Below are 22444 nucleotides of genomic sequence, written 5' to 3' on the forward strand. Positions count from 1 at the left end.
CTTTGAGCTACAAAAAATTGTAATTATAATGAGTTTGAGTGAGATTTGTCAGTGATTTCCATTGGATTCCAAATGTTCTTAAGACTTTAATGCCCAACACTTCTAACCTGTTTCATATAACCCTTTGCAACACTGCTAAACTCTTTGTAGCTTGCTTAAAAGTCTTTTTGAAACATTTACTAATCGTTGTTTAATTCTTCTTTTTATTCTTTCGCATTTTGATTGGACCAAAAATGTATTGTGACATATGCTTAAAATATTTATCTATTATTTATGTATGTATATGTAGGTATATAAATATGGTTTATTAGTTAGAACAGTATTATAATGTATGACAGTAATGTATGTATTTAAAATCTTTGATAGTAATACTGTTGCACCTAATTTGTGTCATCCATATAGAAATAGTCACACACATTGATCTACTTATGTATGTATAAATGCCTGCCTATCGTTAGATTTTTAATGTAGTTACAAATCAGTTTGCTGTATTGCCAAATTGGATGATTCCCCCCTCCTGGCGGTCATACAGAATGCCTCCTGCTGGTCACTCAAGCAAATAATCAAATTCTCTGTACTTGCTGGTACGACCAATAATTTTCCATTTTGAGAACTACTGCAGGATTTTGGTACGCCAGTAGCAGTGGAGGCTGTTTTATCAGCTGTTGTGGTCGATGAAGTTGTTGTCGACGAATTATTATTGCCTACATTGAGGGGCAAGATGAGTGGTGGCTGATGCTGATGTTGATTATTACCGCTGGCCAGTAAACGCTTCGACCCACCACGACGACGACTTCCCTGTTTAGTGAACACACTCGGCTCCAATTGTAATTGAGCGTTGATATCCTGCTGGGTCATGCAGGTGAATGCCTTGAAGAAACTCTTTCGAAAATTCTCACTGAGAAAGGCGTATAATATGGGATTGACAGCTGAATTCGAATAGACCAGAGCGCCAAGCAATAGAAAAATCAATATTTCCAATCGTGAAAGATCTCGCTGAGCTGGATTGGAATTAATCAGGGCTAACTGGGACATCCAATGTGGTAGCCAACAGCATATATAGACCGTTATCACGGTCAAGACCAGGCGCGTAACCTTACGATGAGCTCGACGTTTCTCTTTCGATTTGGTTGTATGTTTCGGGCCAACCGATTGTAATTTACGTATGACCAAATAATAGAAACTCAATATAAAACACAATGGGGTGGCGAAACCCAAAAAGAAGGTATACAAAATGAATGTAGTTCCCGAATGCTTCTTATATGCATCTGGCCACATAATATTGCATGAGTAGTTAATGCCATCTTCTTGTTCCACTGTGCTGGCATAGAGCATTACGGGCAGCATTAGAAATGCCGATGTTGACCAAGCCACAGCCGATACGATTTTGGCTATATGCAGTGTTCGATATCGTGGCGATGATATCGGATGGCAGACAGCTATATACCGATCGGCGGACATAATCAAGAGAAATATGGATGAGGTAAATGATGTTATCGATGTGCTGACCATATAGGCCTTACACATTAGCTCACCGAATCTCCAACTACAAATACGCATTGTGTACAATAGAAATGGTATACCAATCAGAAAACATTCATCGGCTATAGCTAAATTAAGTATATAGATATTGGTAACTGTTTGCATTTTGGAGAAACGCAATACCACATAGATGACCAAAGTGTTGCCAAAGAGACCAACTATGCAAACAATGCCATAGAGAACGACAGTTAAGAGATCGGCAAATGAATTTCGTGTGGCTATGCAATGTTGATATGTTGGCAGATCTGTGCTAAATAATGGATCATCTTCAGTTTGTGTTATACTCGAGATACTTGTGGTTAAATAGCTATCATTGCCATACGAAAATGTCGAATTGTTATAGGCCAGAAAATCATCGTTCGGCTGTTGTAATTGTTGCAAATTCTCTTGCAACTTTTCGCCGCTGACCAAATTTAGACTCATCATCAATAGCCACATTGTGTTGGTAAAATGCTCTCCCTCTCTCTCTCTCTCTCCCTCTTTTTCTCTCTAACTAGTTAGTTGTGGTCCAATTTCAATTATATTGTTGTTGCCTTGATGCCCACATTGGTTGCCTTCACATGGTTGAGCGGTCCTGTGAAATATATTGTAAATTTATAAATTTAATTTTATGTTGAGCAATTCTTGTTTCTGTGTGTTTGTGTGTGTGTGTATGTTGGGCTAATTATGCTAAATACCACTTGGCAGGCATATTTGGTATTTGTTATTAAAATTTTTAGTTGTGCTTTGGTCGTGTTTGATTGGAATTAGTCTGGCTTAAAGTTAGATAGACATGGAGCGACAGAGAGAGAGAAAGAGTAATAGTTAAATTAAAGGGCTTTTATAAGGTATTAAATAGATTAGTTGTGGTTAGATTAACAATTGATTGCTTACCCAAGCACCTAATCGAAATAAAGTCCAAACAAAAACCAATTTCATAGATTCATTGCCTATCTTAAGAGGCGTTTGCAATGTTAAATATTAAGATTTTACCACAAATACACACACACACATATACCTTTAAGGCATTTTCACACTTTAGTGTTGTCTTGTTTGCCTGCCATAAATGACTTTTGATACTGTATATGTATCTAATATTAACTTCAGTCAAATATATCAAAAATTGAATTTTCATTTTAGCTTAACCGAAATGAAAACAAAATCTGCAACAATGTTTGCACAATCTGCTGGAAATTAATTAGTCTTGTAATTTAATATATGTGTTTACCATACCATATAAAGATACATATATCGGATAATGCACTGTAAAAAAAGTTTCAGCTGAAAGTAAAAATTATGCTTAGATTGTAATTATCTTGGATAATTTCAAAGTGACTTTTTTTGCTGCTTTATCTATGATTAAACTCTTTGTGGAAGGAGTTTTCTTTGGGGTAAGTTCAAGATATATTATTATTTTCGAAGGATAAGACTAACTAAGCAAAGATAATGAAGAAGATGTTTGTTGCTTTTGGTCATGGTAGGTTACCTGTGAGAAATAGTTTTCTCTTAGTGCATTGCTGTGTAGGTGTTTGACCATTGCAAAATTCCAACGGAATGTATATTGATGAGAATGTAAACTAAGAGGCTTAACTTCTCTACTACAAGTGAAATTTAGCACGTTGCTCTTGGATGGTTGGTACCCGGTACGGATCTAACGTCGGACGGACGGATCCATCTGTCTGCAATGTATCTATGAAATGTATATGTACACATACATTGTAAACGTGGAAGGACGATGCTCATATGATGCGTGTGTTATGTAGGTGGGATTATTTATCTTGGTCTGTGTTTCTGTTGTTGTTGTTATTGCGTGCCGTAAATATTTTCACCTGACATTTGCATAATTTCATTGGGAAATTTGTTACAAAGTTTGTCTGTGTTTTCATTTCGTCTTGCCCCGTCTTGCCTCGCCTTTTCTTTTTTTTTTTGTGTGTGTGTTGACACAAATTTTGTGCCCAATTTGATTTCAATTTAAATGTTAATTTATCCACTTTGCAAATCAAAAATCTTCTTCAACTGACTTTTTATAAATCATAAAAAAAAACGCACAACAACAACATACGCTTTCTTTTTTTTTATTTCTTACTCTGCCCCGTTGAACTGCCCCTCTTTGAATTTCTGTTCCCTCTTATTTTGTATTTCTTCTGCATTTCCGTCAAGCTAATTGTGCGTTTTATTTGCACAATCAGATGATTTATTTATTTTTCTTTGGAATTTGCTGTTGTCAAAGTCGTCGTTCTGTCTTTGTCGTTTTTCAATAAACTTTTACTAAACTTTCACTTCATAAAACATAACATAAGCAGCTTTTGAAGTCCCATCTCTTTCAAGATGATTAAATTCTGTAGACTTTTTTGAAATCAAACATCTGTCATATTCTGATTTGATTACGAAATTATCGTTTATTCCAACATTATTTGTCTGGGTCAACTTCTAGTTGGCGTAACCCGTAAAGTATTTGAATTTCATTGAATTTTTTAAGCCGCTTTAAAAATTTAGATGTCTTTTCGATTCATGTATTTGTGTGTATGTGTGTTAACTATATACACATACACACATTTCGATCGCATAACTTTTGTGTAACGGAAAACCGCAAAATTTTGCGAAACATTTTGCTTGTTACAGCTTGTTACTCACCTTTTGACATTTCGGTTTTGTGTTGGTGTCGTTTTAAATTTCATTCTCAAACTCGCCAAAAAGCATTGCCAATAAATCGCGCACAATCGGCAATATAACACGCCTGCAATCAGGCCGATAGAACATGGGGATTTTACATGGCAAAACAGCAGCCACCAGGGAGAGGGAAGGTTGGGGGGATGGTTGGGGCTTGGGCTGGGGAGCTCTGAGCGTGCATCTGGTGGGGTAGAGACTTCAGTTTCAGTTGTGCAATCAATTAGCGGCACATTGATGACGATACTCTGGCCTGGTCTAGTGGACATGGGTGTGGCAATCAGGTTGACAAAAGCAAAACCAGCAGAACAAATCGAACATGCACAGCCATTTCAAGCACGACAAACGGATCAAAATCCAAAATACACATGTACATATGGATTCGATACAAATAAGTTGTTGAAAAACTTTTGCTGACCTCTTAGGCATTCGCTTGTAATATTCACATATTCGATAGACTTGATAAGCTTATTATCAGCTATTATCAATAGTAAGATTATAAGGCTACGCCCATGTTTAAGGATGACATGCCACAATATAATTTACTGTATATACATTTGTATGTGTAGTTGGTATGTGTGTGTGTGTGTGTGTGTGTAATGCAAATTACTATGTTAGTTTATTGTTACGGAAGCACTGCAAACAACTGTGTGTGTGTGTGTGTGTGTGTGTGTGTGTGTGTGTGTGTATAGCAGTAATAAGGTGCTCCTAATCAAGTGGCTCCTCATGGAAAGATAATTAATTATGAAAGGAATTCAGCCTTAAAGTCTAATCATTTCCCAATGGTGTTACATTGAGACGACTTAAACCAATCATCTGATTTAATCTGACATTCAGCTAATTATTCGGCGTAATTAGCTTCTAAACTATTCTATAAGATGTGATTAAGTGGAGAATGTTAGATTTTTGTAATTTTATGATTTTGAGGAACAAACGTTTGGATAAACAAATCTTATCCAAATGTCTGATATGTGATTTCTTCTAATTGCATTAAAATTGAAGAACTATTTAAATAGAAAATTTTCATGTTGGTACCATAGCAACACATTTGAAAAGTAAACCAATTCATTTGGTTTTTTAAGCATCTGTGTGTGTATGTGTTTTGGTTTGGTTTGTTTGTGACAACAATTTTAAGCTGCCACACTGGTTCGTAACAGGTATAAAACTAAAGCCCCATGTACGTATCATTCGGCTATTAATGATTGCCTACGGAAATGTTTCAACTTTTATTTTGCATGCTCTTTTATGAAATGATTCTAGTTGAAAATGTTGTTGCTGCAACCGCAAATTGAGGCAGAGAACAGGGGAAATGTTTGTGTGTATGCATGCATGTATGTAGCTCTTGTTGTACTCGATGACAAGCGGCAGACAATTTTAAGTGTCAATTTCGCAGAATAATGCTGCTGACTAAGGGTAGACAGGCCAAAACCAGCGGGGAGAAAGAATGGTAATGATGGCAATGGTGAAGTGAAGTAGAGTGGAGTGGAGTGAAGTGAAGTGAAGTGGAGTGGAGTGTCCCCTGATCCCTTGACCGCATTTTGTGTCTGTCTGTCTGCTCTGGCTGTCTCTCTGTGGGGTTTTTGTGATGCTTATTAAAAATTGATGCATTTTATGAGCCCCTTAAGTCTCCCGAATGCATTCCAGTTGACTCTCGATGATGTGACGAAAGGTTATAAAATCAGCTTAGGGTTACTTCAAAACATAAAGCTTAAAAGTTCTCCAAGTCAAGTCGAGATGCAGCTTAGAGACTGCATTAGCTGTGATTACCATGTCTTTCTTATTAAAGTGGAACAACACAAAGAAATAAATATCTTTATAGAAAATTGTTGAAATCTCATTAGAAGTATTTCTGTCTACATTTTTGGTATTATCTAAAGTCTTAAACTCCAACCAGTCTGGATGAGTATAGGTTGTGAAAGCAAATTTGAGTAAGGATTTTAAGCTCTAAAACTAACCATGAAAGTTGTCATTCAATTAATTTGCACTTGCTGCCGCCAACTACAACTGCAAGCGTGTTAAATTTATTAAAATTTATATGCTGGATGAAACTTTTGCATTTCAGTTAATTAAATTAAAGTTGGTCTCCTCTTTTACTATCTCGCCCCTCTTTTTCTCCTTTCTATTTGGGAGCTTAAAAGTTGCGCGTGTGTTTAGATTAGGCTACCAAAAATTCTTATACATATGTACATGTGTATATAGAAACGCCTTTAGTCGGCAACTTTGGCCTAGTCCAAGTTAAACATAGCGCAACGGAAATCTATTGCATACAGCAAGGCGCAGGCCAAAAGACACACTCGCTGTGTGCGTGAGGCTGTGAGGGAAAAAGGGAAGAGAGCAGGGCAAAGAGTCAGAGTCAAAGAGTCGAAGTCCTGGCAGCCAACAGCTTGGCAAATGTTTAGCTGCTTGCTTTGGTTTCAACCATCCAAAAACAACAGCAACTGAGACAAAAAAAAAGAAGAAAGCGAGTGAGAGGGAGAGGGAAAGAGACGGTACACAAAAACACATAGACCCATACATATGCATATGCAGCGGAGAGGCAGGCAAGGCGCATAATTTTTGGATAAACACCAAGTACAAGTACAACACACAAACACACACACACACATACACTCACACTCTTCCGAGAGGTAAAGAATGTGATGTGGAGAAAAGAGGAAGCATGCAAATTTGCTAGTCATATTTGCATGTACAGAGAACACACACACAAACACACACACCATAGAGCATGTCAAGTGCACTTGGTATGGGGTTTCGGGTTCTGTTTATAGAGCGGTTCCAACCGTAAAGTGCAACATAAACAAAAGTCAACTATGCCTTCTCTGCCCAAACGCTCTTTAACTTTTCCTCTATCTCTCCAGTTCTCCGTCCTCTCTATTTCTACCTTCTCTTGCCTCTTGCCTCTTTTCTCTTGTTTTTTTTCTTCTTTTGGTTTTGAGGGACTTTCACGTAAATCTTTTGGGGGCCACAGGTTGCCACTTGCCGTGTTGTATTGTTACTTTAGGGTGTTGTCTGATCAAAATTAAAACACTGCCAGACAAGACTACCACTATATACATAGTTGAATAACAACGTTGTACATACATACAAACACACTGTATTAACAGTTTTAGGGGCTACATTATATATAGTCTTTATTCTAACCATAAATGTGAATTATATTGTAAACTATGTATCAACAAGTTTCACTCCAACTAATTTAAATGACTAGGGCATATTTTGGGCTTTGTTGTTGGCAAAAATGCAAACAATAAATAAATGTATCACTAAATGTATTGCAATTAATGATGGAAATGGTGGCTTATTGTTTTTTGGATGCCCCCGGTGGAACTGGGAAGATATTCATGTCATTGATTTTGGCCACTGTACGCATTAACGTTAACATGCAATGGACAATGGCGCACAAACGCTTATTATCTGCTGATGATTTCTCGAAGCAATTGCTGAATATGGTAATGGCCGTGTTTCTGTTGACGAATCGAGCGGTTTGATTTCATTTCCTCCAAGTTTTTGCAATTTCGTCTCATCTCAAAAGATGAGCTTATCAACAAAGTATTTCTGGATATCATTGCTAACTACAAAAATACTAAATGGTTAAGTGAGCGAGCAAATTTGGCGGCTAAAAATAAAGATGTAGATGACTTTAATTTTATAATTCAAAATCAAATCGTAGGTACTCTGTATTCATTCAAATCTATCGACTGTGTAACAGCGAAGAAGAAGCCACTAATTATCCAACTGAATTTTTGAACTCCTTGGATATGCCTGGATTACCACCGCACAATTTACAACTAAAGGTTGGCTCCATAGTAATCATGCTTCGAAACATAAACTAACCAAAACTGTGCAACGGTACGCGTTTGGTGGTTAGTAAATTGATGAACAATGTAATTTACGCTACGATAATGATAGGAAAATTCAAAGGTGAGAAAGTTCTCATTCCGAGGATCCCGATGATCCCAACCGATATGCCGTTTGAATTTAAAAGACTTGAATTTTCGATACGTCCTGCATTTGCCATGACCATCAACAAATCACAAGGCCAATCCTTAAAGGTTTGTGGTTTAAATCTAAAACATTCATGTTTTAGATGGTCAATTATACGTGGCATGTTCGCGGGTCGGAAGACCATCTGCGTTGTTTGTTTTTGCGCCTGATAATAAAACAAAAAATGTCGTGTATCACAAGGTACTTAAGTGAAGAGCAACCTATGTACTAAATACAGAAATAATAATGAATGATTAATGTAGTTATTTAATTTTTTTGTATTTTTTCCAAAAAAAAAAAAAAAACACAATCTGCTTATTTATTGTCATTATTAAGGCGGAACAAAGTTCGCCGGGTCAGTTCTAGTATACAATATATCATGAACTATATCAAATTTATCTGTAAGATTACGAACTTTTTGAGATTTAAAGCAAAGCTTGCTTCTAAGCCAGTTCAAGGTTAATTTTTAAAAAGAGATGAGTTCGAAGGCAGCACAGAAAGGTCAGCCGGTTTGTTCATATAGCTATTCCATGAATTACCAAGTTCTATTATCATACTACTACATGTCACTTTCACACTAAAACTAGTTGGAAATTGTTACTTAATAAAGCGAAAAATGATTAGCCAGGCTTACAACAGCAGGCTTACAATTTATCAACATATTTTGGATCCAGAAAAATGAAAACATTAATTGGAATATTTTCTAACCAATTTTAAATATTTTTTATGTTTTATATTGATCAGAGCTGTTAATACAAGCTCTAAATTTTGATAAATTAAAGACTTCGTTTGTTGGAAAAGTGTGAGAGATTTGGCATATTTTGATTTTTTTTGTTTCTGCAAGAAAAAATATTACAAATAAAAGTATTCATACTGTAAAGGTAATTCCTACTTTAAGGTTATAATGGTTATATCGCATTTATTATTGAACTGCAGATTTATTCCACTTCAATTCAAAGCTAAATATACTGAGTGGGTGTCTATTTGTCCGTCCCTGTTTGTGTGTGTTCCCTTTGTGTGTGTGTGTGTGTGTATGCTTCATGTGACTTTGGCCATTGTGGTCAGTTGTCTTCGAATACTACTCTCCGTATGAATTGTGGTTTATGGTTATCCGAGGAGCTCAATTATGCATGGTGAGCACACACTTTTGTCATATGGGTACCATCACTTGGTTAATGTCTGGCACCTTCCATACGAATAGCAGGTCCCAACACTGGGACAAACACCCATGCCAAAGGATAAAGAAAGCCAAGGCTGAAACAGACCAGAGCTAACTTATTGACGATACGCCCTCCTGTGGTTGCCCCGGCCATTACTCTGTCCTGTTCCTTTCCTGTGGTTCCGATTCTCTTTTTTCCATTCCTCCTCATGCCTTCCCCCATCCCTTTTTAGTATTTATGGTGCACACACACCGTGCCTGCCTCTTATGCTGTTATTTTCCACCTCATCTATCATAGGCAGAGCCATAAAGGACAAACATTTGCACCTCTTATTGGGGCAGGTTGTGGATAGTCAACTGTGCGAGCAAGCGAGTCCTTTGATGTGGTGCTGTGTTGCCTGTGTTTCTGTGGTTTCTCAACTGCAGGTGGGTGGTAGATGACTTGCCGAAAATGAAAAGAAAGAATTTCTCTCAATTGAGCATTGTTTTGGTCTCTATCTATCTATCTATGCTAGCAATTCTGTTTTTATTCTCCTCCTTTTGCTGCCCGATTTGTCACAGAGCTTAGGAAAAATATCTAAAGGGCTCTCCAATGAAATGTGTTGTGGCAACAAGAACAGAAAGACGGTGTGAGAAAAAGAGAGTGGGGGCCTTTGAGAAAGGGGGGAGGTTAAAGCCTATTAAGGATTTTTTATGTTGAATTTTGTTTTGTCTGTTAAGCCGAAAATTTGTAGCTCATATATGCTGAAATCCTTTTACAGCAGCATCTTTATCATCAAATGTTTTAGCACATAAAAAATTGGCTAATACACACACATACATACAAAAAAAGGGCAGATTCTTTTTTCCCGCTACCATTTTAAGCGGTTTAGTTTTTAAGCCTTTCTACATACTCACTCGCAGAAAAAGGACAGAAATTGGAGTAATCTTAGGGAAAAGCTTCGCTTAAGGAAATGGAATTCTTTAAACATAAATTTCAGTATACACTTGGAATTTCCAACCATTGCTGCCCTTAAAACCCGAATTAGTCCTCTTTGACCACATTGTCCACTGAGTGCAATTTATGTCGCACACAATTTGCATAAATTAACACCAAAATATTAACAGAAGAAGGGAATTCCGCCCTATTTCCGTTATTGTGTTTATTGGCCGCCCCTTCCCATCCCCGTTTAGTCGGGATGCGCTCATTAGTTTATGTGTGCCCAAAAAGGGCTAGACAGAAAAGAGTGGGAGGGGCGCTCGACTGCACAATTTAACATCATTGACAATAATTGCACGCGTTTTCTGGACACTGACTGTCTGTCGTCCGTCGAAGGCTTATGTCAATTTAGTGTTGCATATGCCACGTTGTGCTGATTTTACAAGAGGAAAAGGGCGCGAGAGAGAGAGAGGTTTATAAGTGCCTCTAATGGTGTCAACAACGCGCAAAAGCCTTTGTTAGCTTTTCTCTCTGATTTTTGGTTTCTATTCAAATTGATTTGTTTGAGCCAAATAAACTGACTAAAAATGCGAATAACGCTTTTTTGCCTAACAAGACAAGCACTTTTTCAGCTGACAAAGGAATTGTAAGGAATTTTATAAATAAAATTTTTGTGTTTTTTGTGTTAATTTTTGAGTATTCAGTTATGGTCTTGAATGATAAATTTAAAACAAATTAAAATGTCAACTTTCTTAAGCTCTTCCTTTTAATCGCAAATGTCAATTTGTTTTTGTTTTATTTTTATATTTAACTATAATTTCAACAGCAATCCAATCAACATCATTCACACGCCCTGTTGTTTGCACTTCAATTGAAGATACTCTGCTGACTTTCTTTGGGCTATTTGCTGGCCACTCAAAGTGCCTGCTCTTTGACTTCATTTTGTCAATTGACTGAATCATCTGTCCATCCGCCTGTTGTCCTGTCTGCCTGTCCTTCTGTCCGTTTGGCTTTTCATCATGAAATGGTAAATGCCATTACCTAGGTAAATAGTATTTAAACAAGTTGTCCGGGCAATGAAAGGTATTCCCTTTTATCGATGTTTATCTGGGCAAATGTTTTTGCTGCTGTATGCCAAGTTCAGCAAAAAGAATAAATAAATAAACAAAGCAACAAATAAATGTTAATAAAATAATGTTAGTACAAGCTCAACAAGAAATCAAGCAAGCAAAAATGGTAAATTGCTCTTTGCCGGGTAAGCAATGCAATTAGCAACATGAATAGCCAATTAATTGTTGTTTAAAGAAAAACAATGCCATTGACCTATTCGATCGTCCATGTCTATTGAATAAATGCACTTAGCCAATCATCTCATTTATTCATTCGTTCAATTATGGACACTCGGTCCGAACAATGAGCACTAGTGATTGAATATGGGGCATGTGAGAGATTTGAGATAATTGGAATGAAATCACAGATGAGATTTATATGCATTAATTTCTTGTTATATATAGATCTAAATTATTATGGATTCTGTAGAACTTCGTTCCTCATCCAAACACTATATAATAATTCATCTTTAACAATCACACAGTGACAGATATGAAACATTACCTTATATTTTCTTAGCATTTTATTTTCAGAATTTTGTGCTTCTTCTCGACACAAAAATCTCAGGGGGGTGGAGAGGGAAAATATTGTGTCTATAGTTTACATTTGAAATGAATTGAGCAAAAAAAAAAAAAAATTGGCTTTTAGTGCTGGCAAAAATGCAATTGTGAAAACTCATAGTCACTCTGGGTTAAAATTCTGGGAAAAGAAGCCACAAAAACGTCCTCCAAGTTTCTGAGAATGTGAAAATCATGTAAACTACTTAGAAAAGTGCAACATGTGGCCAGATATCATACATAGTGTGAGTCAGTGAAAATGTGTGATCTATTTTTGACTAGTGTAAAGGTTAATAGATCAATAATGATCTAAATATTCAAAGCTATTTCAAAACAAACGAGATTTTTCAAAGCCCTTTTAATTTGTTTTGTTTTACTATTTTAAGTCATTATTTTATTCGGAACATTCGTATATCGTCAATATTTTGTCTCTAACCTTTACTTTTTTGGGCCAACATTTTTTTGCTGGGTATTGCTTTCTATTTAATTTGTTATTGTTAGGATATTATCAATTCGTATAGCAATATTTTTGTGTGCCCTCTTTACTTTTATTCATGTTGTTTACAAATTTTCAAAAAGAAAAAGAAAATGAATAATAAATTTCTGTGTGTGTGTGTGTGTGCACTTTTTCCGTGGGGCTTTGTTCTCGTTTTCATTCGATCATTTCATTCATCATTGAAGTGTTTTTAATATTTTGTAGCCATGGTTATTCAAAAAGTTTTTGTTGTTCTTGCTGTTGTTGTTAATATTATTATTATTATTATTAATAAATTGTTTGCTGTTATTTTTGTTCTCGCCAATTTTTATGAGTTCAATTAAGCAAAAGCTATAAAAACAATGATGAACTTTTGCCAATTTAAATTAATTGCTTTCCAAAGAGAAGAGTAACTAAGCTTAGTGAATGAGTTATTGTAGAAAGGGAGAGGTGGTGGATGGGGTGGGGTTTTTATATTTATTTCGTATATCATACATATATCCTATCCGTATCTGTTTATCTATAGATGACATTATGTATAGTCTTCCAATTAACACTAAATCATGCTTTTAATTAATTAACATTGTGATTTTTATTTTAAGAACCGTTTTTTTGTTCTATCCAAAAATCCAATCAATATAGCTTGTGGGTGGGGTCAAGAGGAATCCAGTTGCCGAGGTAAGGACTAATACATAGAACTGAACTCATCATTCATTTCATCATTGGCTCGCAGCTAATTGAATTGCGAAATCGATTGCAAATGACTGAATAGATATATCTACGCAAGCACTCATATATGGGGGAGTTTGATGGCAGGCGGATGATACGATGAAGGAGACGATGGAAAGTGGAGGAGATGGGTGGAGATAAAAAGTGAAACAAAATATTTTCATCTAATCACAAAGTCTATAAAGTGTTTGTGCATTAGTTTCAGTTTGATCAGGATTTTCCAAATTGATTGATGGAGTCACTCATTCCTTTAGTTATCCCATCACTTATTCCCCTACACATCCCCCTTTTTTCAATCTTAACCAGCTAGTTATCGATTTCCATTCAATTTAATCAATAAATTTGTTATGCTAATTGCTATAAATCGCCATCGCAACTATAGGCAACTATTTGAATTGAATTTCGCAGAAATTAATCGAAACCAACAAGCAAAACGAACAAATAACCAGCGGGCCAGGGTTAACTTCGGCCGCTCCGATGTTTGTATACCCTATACTAAGTATATCACTATATCTGTCAACGAGAAAACAGGATTTTTATAAAAACTAATGATTGCGAAAGAACATCGTTCAAGCTAAGGCTGTAGCAATCCGCCGCATGTAGCATGCTATTTTATCGTTTGTTTATATGACAGCTATATAATTTAGTTATCCGATTTTGATCAAATTTGGCACAGTCAATAAAATGTAAACAAAACTAACAAATATTATAATGACAACGAAGTTATTTAGAAGGAGCTGCTTCCTTCTATGCGTTGCACACTTCTGACCAAAATGAAGTTACCTTTTTTTGCAAGGGTATAAAAATGCAATCAATTATAAACACAAATCGAATACGCAGTCATTTCAAGGCAATTGTACGATAATTCTATATCTATATTTCTCTTCTTCTTTTTTTTCTTTTTGTTTGTCCTTCTAATCTCTATAACAATTGATTTCAATTGAAATTTAATATGTTTCAGATAAATAATTATCAACGTTTGCATAAAACTTTGAGTTATGGCAAAAAAAAAATATGCATAATTGGATATTGATTTACATGTTTATGAATCAGTATGGAAATGAATTAATGAATACTCATTTTCATTAACATAAAGTTAAAATAGTAAATTAATATTCAATTTACTTAAAGTTCCTTTATTTCTCTTCAAATATACATAACTATTTTTCCATTTGGTTCTATATATTTATACAATGAGTTTTGTAGGATCATTCTAAATGAGTCTAAGTTGATAGCAATTAGGATGAAATATTTTTTGTTATTTTGTAAAACATTAAATTTCTGATTGTTTTTTTTTTTTTTTGATTGTTTTGAATGCATTCTGTAATTATGTTTGATATCGATAATCCGCCAAAACATGCGAACTGCATTTGGGTTTGTTATTCTGACACATATAGATAAATGTTCCCTCCTCCCTCCCTCCCTTCGGTTCAACTCTCTTCTTGCCAGACTATGTCATAATTCATTATCTTATGTAAGCTTTTGTTATTGTTATATTTTCACTTTTGGGTTACTAACTATAATAGTTAGTTTCCACCTCCTCCTGTGTTGTTCTAGTCAGTTCCTCCCTGGTGCTTGTTGTGTGTGTGTGTGTGTGTCTATGTTTTTTTTTCTTTGTCATCATTAACGTCAGCCTGCTGTTTGTTGTTTAATTTGAACATTAATCATGGCCAGGCCCTGATGTTGGTTAGAATGGAATGGGTTTGGGTAACTGGAGCTGCAATTTAGATGCAGTAAACTTGATGAAAAAGTTGCGGCCAAGTTGCATAGCTACGTAAGGGGGGGAAAAAAGAAAAGAAAACACATTTTAAAGAGCCAAAGCCAAGGAGAAAAGATGGGGAGCCCAGGAAAAACTCGTAATGAAGACTGACAGGCTGGTTTATTAGTTTTATAAATTTTCATGTTGCACATGCGCAAATATGAGAATTCGTTGTAAAGGCAGCTGTTGCCGCTTCGTCTATTAGACAAACTTTGATTTTGCTTCCTTTTTTTGTTTTTAGTGATTTTTCTTATTTTCCTCTTTTATGTAGTTTGTTGTTCTCACTTTTGACATTCTTCTTTTGATTCTTGGTTCTTTGCTTTTACACCGTTCTCGCCTACGACACATTCTTGGGACTTTTGTGAACAATTTACTGGCACCATAGCACATAGTTTGTCACCCCCTAGTCATCATTATTCCTATCGCCAACATCTAGATCATCATCATCCAGAACGACTGTTGGCTTACATTAATTGACAGTTTTGCAATCAGTTGGCCAAGTCCTCATTAACTCATCTATCATTGAAGGAGGGGGGAGGAGAATGGGCGATAAGTTTCTTTTGCCTTTTCTAGTCACTTTACCATCACTTGCATTAATTCCCTGAATGTAGGCCAAATCAGCCATGAAAGTTCACAGTTGGATATGGGCTGATATCGTTTACTCTCTCTACTCTCTTTTTGTCAGTGCATGCATTTCAATTTTCATTTAGAAGTCGACAACTAATTGCACCAGCAGCAGCAGCAGCCGCTCTAGTCTTGGCTTGACTTTCTTATCTTATCTGAGGTTTGAGTTGCTTTCTTTTTCTTTTCTTTTTTTTTTGCGTCTCTTCTCCCGCTTTCTTCCTTTAGTTTATGAGTTAAGTGCGCTATGGCGCTGTGGTGTGGCAAAGTGTGGTAGTGCTTCCATCATCTCGTTTACAGCTCAGTTTAAAGGTCTCGTTCGTAATTAATTGCAAAAGTTTTCTTCCGTTTTAGCGTCGACGACGTTGTCGTTTGTCTAGCTGGATGTTGTCCCTGTTGTGTATAAAAAGTTCATAGCTTTATGATAAAGGGTAAAGCAATGGCGAAACTCTTAAAACTGATGAGTGGTGAAGTAATAAAACAACCGATTTATTGCCCATCACTTAAAATTGTTGAAAACTGTTTTATTTTAATAGCAATTGAAGTTGTTTAATATCAAGATCAACTGAAATTGTTTTCTTTATTGCAGAAAGTTGCAAGTTTTCAACCATATTTTTTTTTGTTATCGAAAGAGAAATCGCCACTTGAATATATCGATATCATACTCATATAAATTGGTTGCTTTTGTCTAAATAACTCATTAATACTTCATTAGGAAACCTTTCAGAACTAAGAGTAAACCCAAAACGGTTTTGTATTCTTTTTGTTTTTGGATTGAACTTGTATGTTATCGTTAACCGATATGTCGCATGTCGCACCCTGTTTGTGTGTGTCGGTGTGTGCATTCCATCTCTAATGCATGTCGCATTTATTCACGTCGTTCCTTGACTTTTACCTATCAATTATCCAACACTTGTTGTACCATTTAGAATCCTGAGCTTATCCTTCGGCAAACTGTTCCTTTGACTCGAACGGAAATGCTGTCATTTTGCTGTTGCTGTTGGTTCTCTTCGTCTTGTCCGGCTGTCTGTTGCTGTCTGTTGTTTCTTGTGTCTGTGTCTATGTCTGTGTGTCTGTGTTGTTTGCCTCTTTCGTTGAGGAAAGGTTAAGGCATGCATCGCTCCCATCAAATTAGACGCATTTTCATCGCGCTTTTTGTCTTGGTTCGCCTTTAGCTATTTCTCTTCACCACTAGCGGCATCACCACTACCCCCATACTTTGCTTCCTATACCAACAGCAAAGCGAAAAAAAAAACAAACTTTGTTGCTGTCTAACGATTTTGTTGCTGGTTTTTGTTGCTGTTGTTGCTTTGGCAATTTTGTGAGCTGACGCCGCCTTGCCTTTACTTTTTATCACTTCATTTACACTGAAATGTCAATGTCTGTTGCTCTCTGTCTACCCCTCTGCCCAACCGCCCGACTCAAAGGCCATGACAGAAATGGCAGCCATGCAGGGCAGGAAGGAAGGAAACAGTTTTGTTGCAATGATGTGGGTGAAGCGGGGTCACCAGGAGGAACTACAACTGGAATTGGAGCTGGAGCTTGAAGCTGTCGTCCTGGCGCTAAAAGAAATCTGTCTGACAAATTACATGCCCTGCAAAGCAGCTGCTGAAATGCTTCGTTTATTCTTCTTTCTTCTTCCTTCTACTCCATGACTCTTGGTTTTTTTTCCTTTTTCCTTTTTTTTTTTTTTTTTGGTGTGTGTGCTGCCTTGCTCTACATTTCACGCACGTCATTCAGTTAGAGCAGAGTGCAACGGCCTTTTGATTAGTTCAAGATTTCGTAAGGGACAGAGGGGACGAGCTTCCTTAGGTTAGGGAAAGGATGAGCTCAACCATGATAGTTTCGCTTATAATTATCAAATTATGACTAGCTAGGCGAAGTTTTACGCTAAGGAGGGATTAAATGAAAATAGAAAGTAAGCACTCTTCGTTTTTTATAGAACATAGACAATTGATAGTAAATTTGAATCGCATTGTAGCTTTTTCATTTTTAATTTTAAAAAATCTATTTCTAACAAAAATTTAAAGTTCGATTTTATGTTACAAACACTCTAGCTTCACTAGCTTATCTTAAGGTGTAATCAAAGTATAAGCAGTTGGTGATTAAAATTAATTTTAAATTAAAAGAAGTTTGAAAATTATATTTTGTCTGCCAGTTGATTTTAGCGACTTAAACTGAAAAAGAGAAACCCTTTATCTTCTTATTCAAATTGTTTTCATTCCAAAATGGGAAATTTGTTAGGATTTGTCTGAGATATTTCTGCTGGAATTCACATTCAAACATTGAAACAATAATAAATGATTGTAATTTACGAAAGCAAAACCTGACGGAATGTTGTAAAGTAATAAAAAGACAAAACAAAAAAAAAAAAACACGATTTGACAATCTGTTCAATTTGGAATGAATCCAATAGTCATCCTAATCTCAATCTCAATCTCAATCTTTTGTTTCTTTTCTTTTCAGCTCTAATCACTTTGCACAAAAGTTTCGAATATAATTTATCAAACACATTTCTGTTTTGTTTTCACTTCTCTATTCATTCATTCGTTCTAATTTCATTCGTTTCTAGAGTTTTCACATCATCAGGCAAGCAATTTCTCATTCTGACACACACACATACTTACACACATTAGCCCTTTACCCTCTTGTTTTTCCTCTTTCCTTTTATTTTGGTTTAACAAACATTCAACAGTTACAAATTGCTTTACGCACAAAATTTTCAGTTATACGATAAATTCCAATACAAACACTTTTACACATTTTGGCAACTTTTCGAACCCTTTTTCCCCATTTTTTCACTCACAAACAACAGAGCAAAAAAAAAAAAAAGAACAAAAACTAAAGTATATATTTTGCTTACCGTTTTTTTTTTAATGTCTTGGCCAAATTTAAAGGTTTTTTTTCGATCTTAAACTCGAGAATATTATACAAATGTCACACACTTTCTTCTTTTTTTTGGTTGGGTTCTATTTGGTTCTTATTTTTTTGTTGTTTTTGTTTTTATTATTTTCTTTCAATATTTTTGAGGTTCTCAAAATATTTGGCAAACGTTTTTTGTTTCTTTCTTTTGCTCCTGCTGCTAACGTTGCTGGTGCTGCTGCTTTGTTATTCCTCACTTGAAGCACGCCTGTCTCGGTTTATTTATTCAAAATTATTTGTTTATTTGGCCAAGTCGGTTTGACTGCTAATTTGTATCTTGGCGGCATTGCCTCCCACGGCCTCCTGCCTGCCTGTCTGCCTATGGTTGCACGCTGTTTTTATCAGAATAATTTGTTGTTGGTGCTGTTCTCTATTTGGTTTTTGCTCGTGGCTCGTGCTTTTTTGTGGCACTCTGTTGTGGCACGTTGCTGGTATTCGGAAGAGTGGAAGAGAGTGGAGGACCAACAACTGCACGTTTCGGCTTTGTTTTGCATACTGTGCGAAGCATTTGCCGGCGAATTTTGTTATGGTTGCCACTGCTGTTGGCTGCATGCGAGACGCGAATCGAATGCACGGTTCGTCTCATAGTTCGGGTTCGTCACCCGATTGGCCCGATACATATCCATATCTATATATATGTATATACATATCGTATATCGTATATATTTGTTGCATGGCTAACATTGCAGTTTTTCCTTCAATTAACAGTGTGGAAGCGAGTGAATAAGAACTAATACTTTCCCTCTCGTTTTTTCTTTCATCCACCCTCAGGCAATGGATGACTCTCACTTTCGTTGGCTGTTAGCCAAGTTAACAGCGTACTGTTAAGTTTGGTTAAATGTGGCCCAACAGCTTGTTGATTGAACTTTGATTGCGATTCGGATTGAGATTGAGCTTGTGGCAGCAAAATGATTTGATTTACATGGCATACACTATACTATACATGTGTATATATATGTACATACATATGCAGATGTGATTTCAGTCCATTGATTTGGCTTTGATTAGCCAGAATTGAGCTGTGTCCTGTAAGCCCTGACCCTATTGATTGATTATTTCAATTTACTCTCTAATGAGATGCATTCTGTTTGCCTGCAGAATAGAAAATATTAATTACAAATTTCATAAACCTGGATTCATTAGAGGCCTTATATTCAAATTAAGAGATGATTTGAATTCAAAGCCGAGAGTTTTAGTTTTACAAAGCATCCTCGACTTATGTATGTATAATATTTGCCTCTATCGCATTCATTTGATTTGGGTGACTGATTAAACGAAAAGAAACCAGTCGGGGCTAACTTCGACGTTTTTCTATTTTGATGGCTATAGGTAAGGAAAGAGTTACCAAAAAGTTGCAAGGGTATACAAACTTTGACGCGGTCGAAGTTAGCCCCGGCCCTCTGGTTTTTTTTATTATCCTATATTAGAGTTATCTAGGCAAATTTTATTGGCAAATATAAGATTAATTTAATGCAAAACAATCAATTTAGGTCATATTAGATAAATTTATAAACGTATTGAAAAGCATTTGTTAGTATTTCTCCCAGATGCAAGTGTTTTTTCCTTACCATTTGGGATTTTCGGTATGTTTTTTTCTTGGGTTTTTGTTTGTTTTTATTGCATTGATTGTAATTGCTAGCAGCCCACTTGATAATTGGAGAAACTAAACCACCTGGCACAATCTTACAATTTTTCAAAGTCATTAGCAGAATATCAAATTTGCCTCAACTTTTTGCCAACAAATTGCAATAATTTGCATGTGGGGCAAGTTTCTCTCCCCCTCAACTTCGCCCACAATCATCTATCTTTCCTTTTTCTCTATTCATGTTCAGATTTCTGGCGAGTAAAAAAGTTTTTCTTAAAAAACAAACTATGTATGTATGTATGTGTATAAATGGGATGTGAAGAGAATGAGTGAAAAACCAGAATAGTGAAGATGGTGGCATAAGGAGAAAAATTTGAAAAGATGGCAACTGTCTTTTTGAGCTATGCCTTAGAGTTTGGCTTTTGAGGGAAACTTTTTAATCCTTCTGGTTGAAGTTCCGTTAGTTAGCGGGCTGTTGTTGTTGTTGTTCTTATTGTGTCCCAGCTCCGTTCGAATCATTTTTCGCTGACACTAAAAAGTGCTTAAAATCCAACTAAAAGGAAGCTGTTTATTATATGCTGCAAGACACGAAAACAATCTGAAAAACATAAAACTTTAAATTGAATGACCAACCGCAAAGTTATCCAAAACTTCCCTATGATTCCCTCTACTCTGCTAACCTCCTTCCATCTTTGTTTCTTATTTGCCACAGACGAAAATTGAATAGTGAAATGTTTTTAATTGAATTTGTTGTTTGAAAAATTTGACTTTGTTGCTCTCGCCGCTGTCCATACTAATTACACTTAACACTGATGGATTGCAAACTCATTAAAGTTCACTTTGAAGAATATTATTAAATTTGATGGTTGAATAACATAACTTTAAATATTCGTACTCGCTTGATGTTGATTGAATCAAGAAAAGTTACCACAAATCAAATGGGAACAGACACTTTGAGTTCAGTTCAGTTTGGTATGCTTCAAGTTTAGTGAAGTTAAAGTCAAGTTGATGGCCCACAAAAAAACTTTTCCAGGCGTCTGCGAATGCAGACACAGTTTTTTTTCCCTTCCCTTCCCTTTCCTTTTTACGCCCTTACATTCTAAAAAAGATAAAAAAAAAACCCAAAGAGGAAAAGGCTAAACCATAAATGACTTGTAAATTAAATTTTCCAAATAGTTTTTGCATAAAACTTAATTAATCAATTAATTAAAATACCATTTAAATAATGGCAAACTCAGCAGCTTATCAAGAGATTTGTGTGTATAATAAAGCAAAATGTTAACTGTATCTTCACCCACACCGAATAGTTGTTTACCCTAAAAATAAAATTATATAATCATGCATTATTCCAGAGACTTAATTAAATTTTATTTTTACTTTATATGCAAAATTGACAATTGTCAGATTTTCATTTAATTAAGCATTAAAAAAGGTATTCCAAATCTGTAATAGTATCTCCTTTAGCTCGTTGTTGTAGCCGCGTTCCCTTTTTAGCTAGGCAAACAAACAACAACAAAAAAAAAAATGTGGCAAAATTGCAATGAATTCATAATGAATCGAGTGTTTTGCATACGTAAATAGCTCAAACTCGGCAATTAATTTGCTGTAAATTTTTCAAAATTTGCATATTTATACACCGTGTATGTGGAACCAGAGAAGGTCCTTTTCTACCTACACAACTAACAAAAACAAAAAATAGCATTCGGTTGCTTAATTTATAGCGGCTGGCTCAGCCAAAATGAAAGCTAATAGTTGCCGGCATTATAATGGATATCAAATAATTAAAAGGTTATTCTAATACACACTATTTGGGAGGGTGTCAGTGGGTTTGTTTGATGCTGCCTTCTTTCCCCCTATCGATGTTAATTAGCAAAAGCTTCGATTACAGAATATTAAATTTTCGAAAAATTTGTTTGGTCATAAAATTAGCGAACAATTGCATCATGGCGTTAGTTAAAAATTGTAAAACCTGTGAAAGGAGGAAAATCGATTTAATTTGCCTATCAACACTTATATTGAAAAGTGCCCACCCAGTATTTGGAAGATTGTTTTAACATAAACGTTTTTTGAGCCCCGTTGTTAAAAAAATGTTTGATTTCATTGTGGAGCGAAAAAGTGTCGTGCAGGATTTGAAATATGACTTCAAACAAGCCGTTTATGATATAACATGTGTCGGAGAAATAATAAAAACGGCATACAATTTAGTAGGTCTGTCTGTCTTGTGCCAAGACAATTTTTTTTTAAACTCTATGGTATTTATATATTTTCATTTATTTATTTTCATTCTCTTGGAGGATTAAATAGAAAGGATAATTTTAAATGTAAAAAAAATATAAAGTTGTTGTCCACTGCAGATATTTATTTTAGTTTTCAACAAATAGTTCAATTAATATTTTGTCATTTTACCCTTATTGTTCAATACTTCGCGGCCACGAC

General features: G+C 35.6%; 1 protein-coding gene across 1 annotated transcript; it reads right to left on the minus strand.

The window, feature by feature from the left end:
• Positions 1-284: 284 nt before the first annotated feature.
• On the minus strand, positions 285-18453 carry LOC6645560 (somatostatin receptor type 2). The gene is made up of 2 exons (XM_002067900.4): positions 18365-18453; positions 285-2116 (listed from the first exon to the last, which is right to left on the minus strand). Exon 2 carries the CDS (start codon positions 1978-1980, stop codon positions 472-474), a length of 1509 nt encoding a protein of 502 aa, XP_002067936.1. The 5' UTR covers positions 1981-2116; positions 18365-18453; the 3' UTR covers positions 285-471.
• Positions 18454-22444: the final 3991 nt, after the last annotated feature.

This window comes from Drosophila willistoni, assembly GCF_018902025.1.
Source record: "Drosophila willistoni isolate 14030-0811.24 chromosome XR unlocalized genomic scaffold, UCI_dwil_1.1 Seg143, whole genome shotgun sequence".
Taxonomy (NCBI): Eukaryota; Metazoa; Arthropoda; class Insecta; order Diptera; family Drosophilidae; genus Drosophila; species Drosophila willistoni.

Bases quoted from the DNA above. Each gene is read 5' to 3' on its own strand.
- LOC6645560 (XM_002067900.4), bottom strand. From the start codon at position 1,980: ATGTGGCTATTGATGATGAGTCTAAATTTGGTCAGCGGCGAAAAGTTG.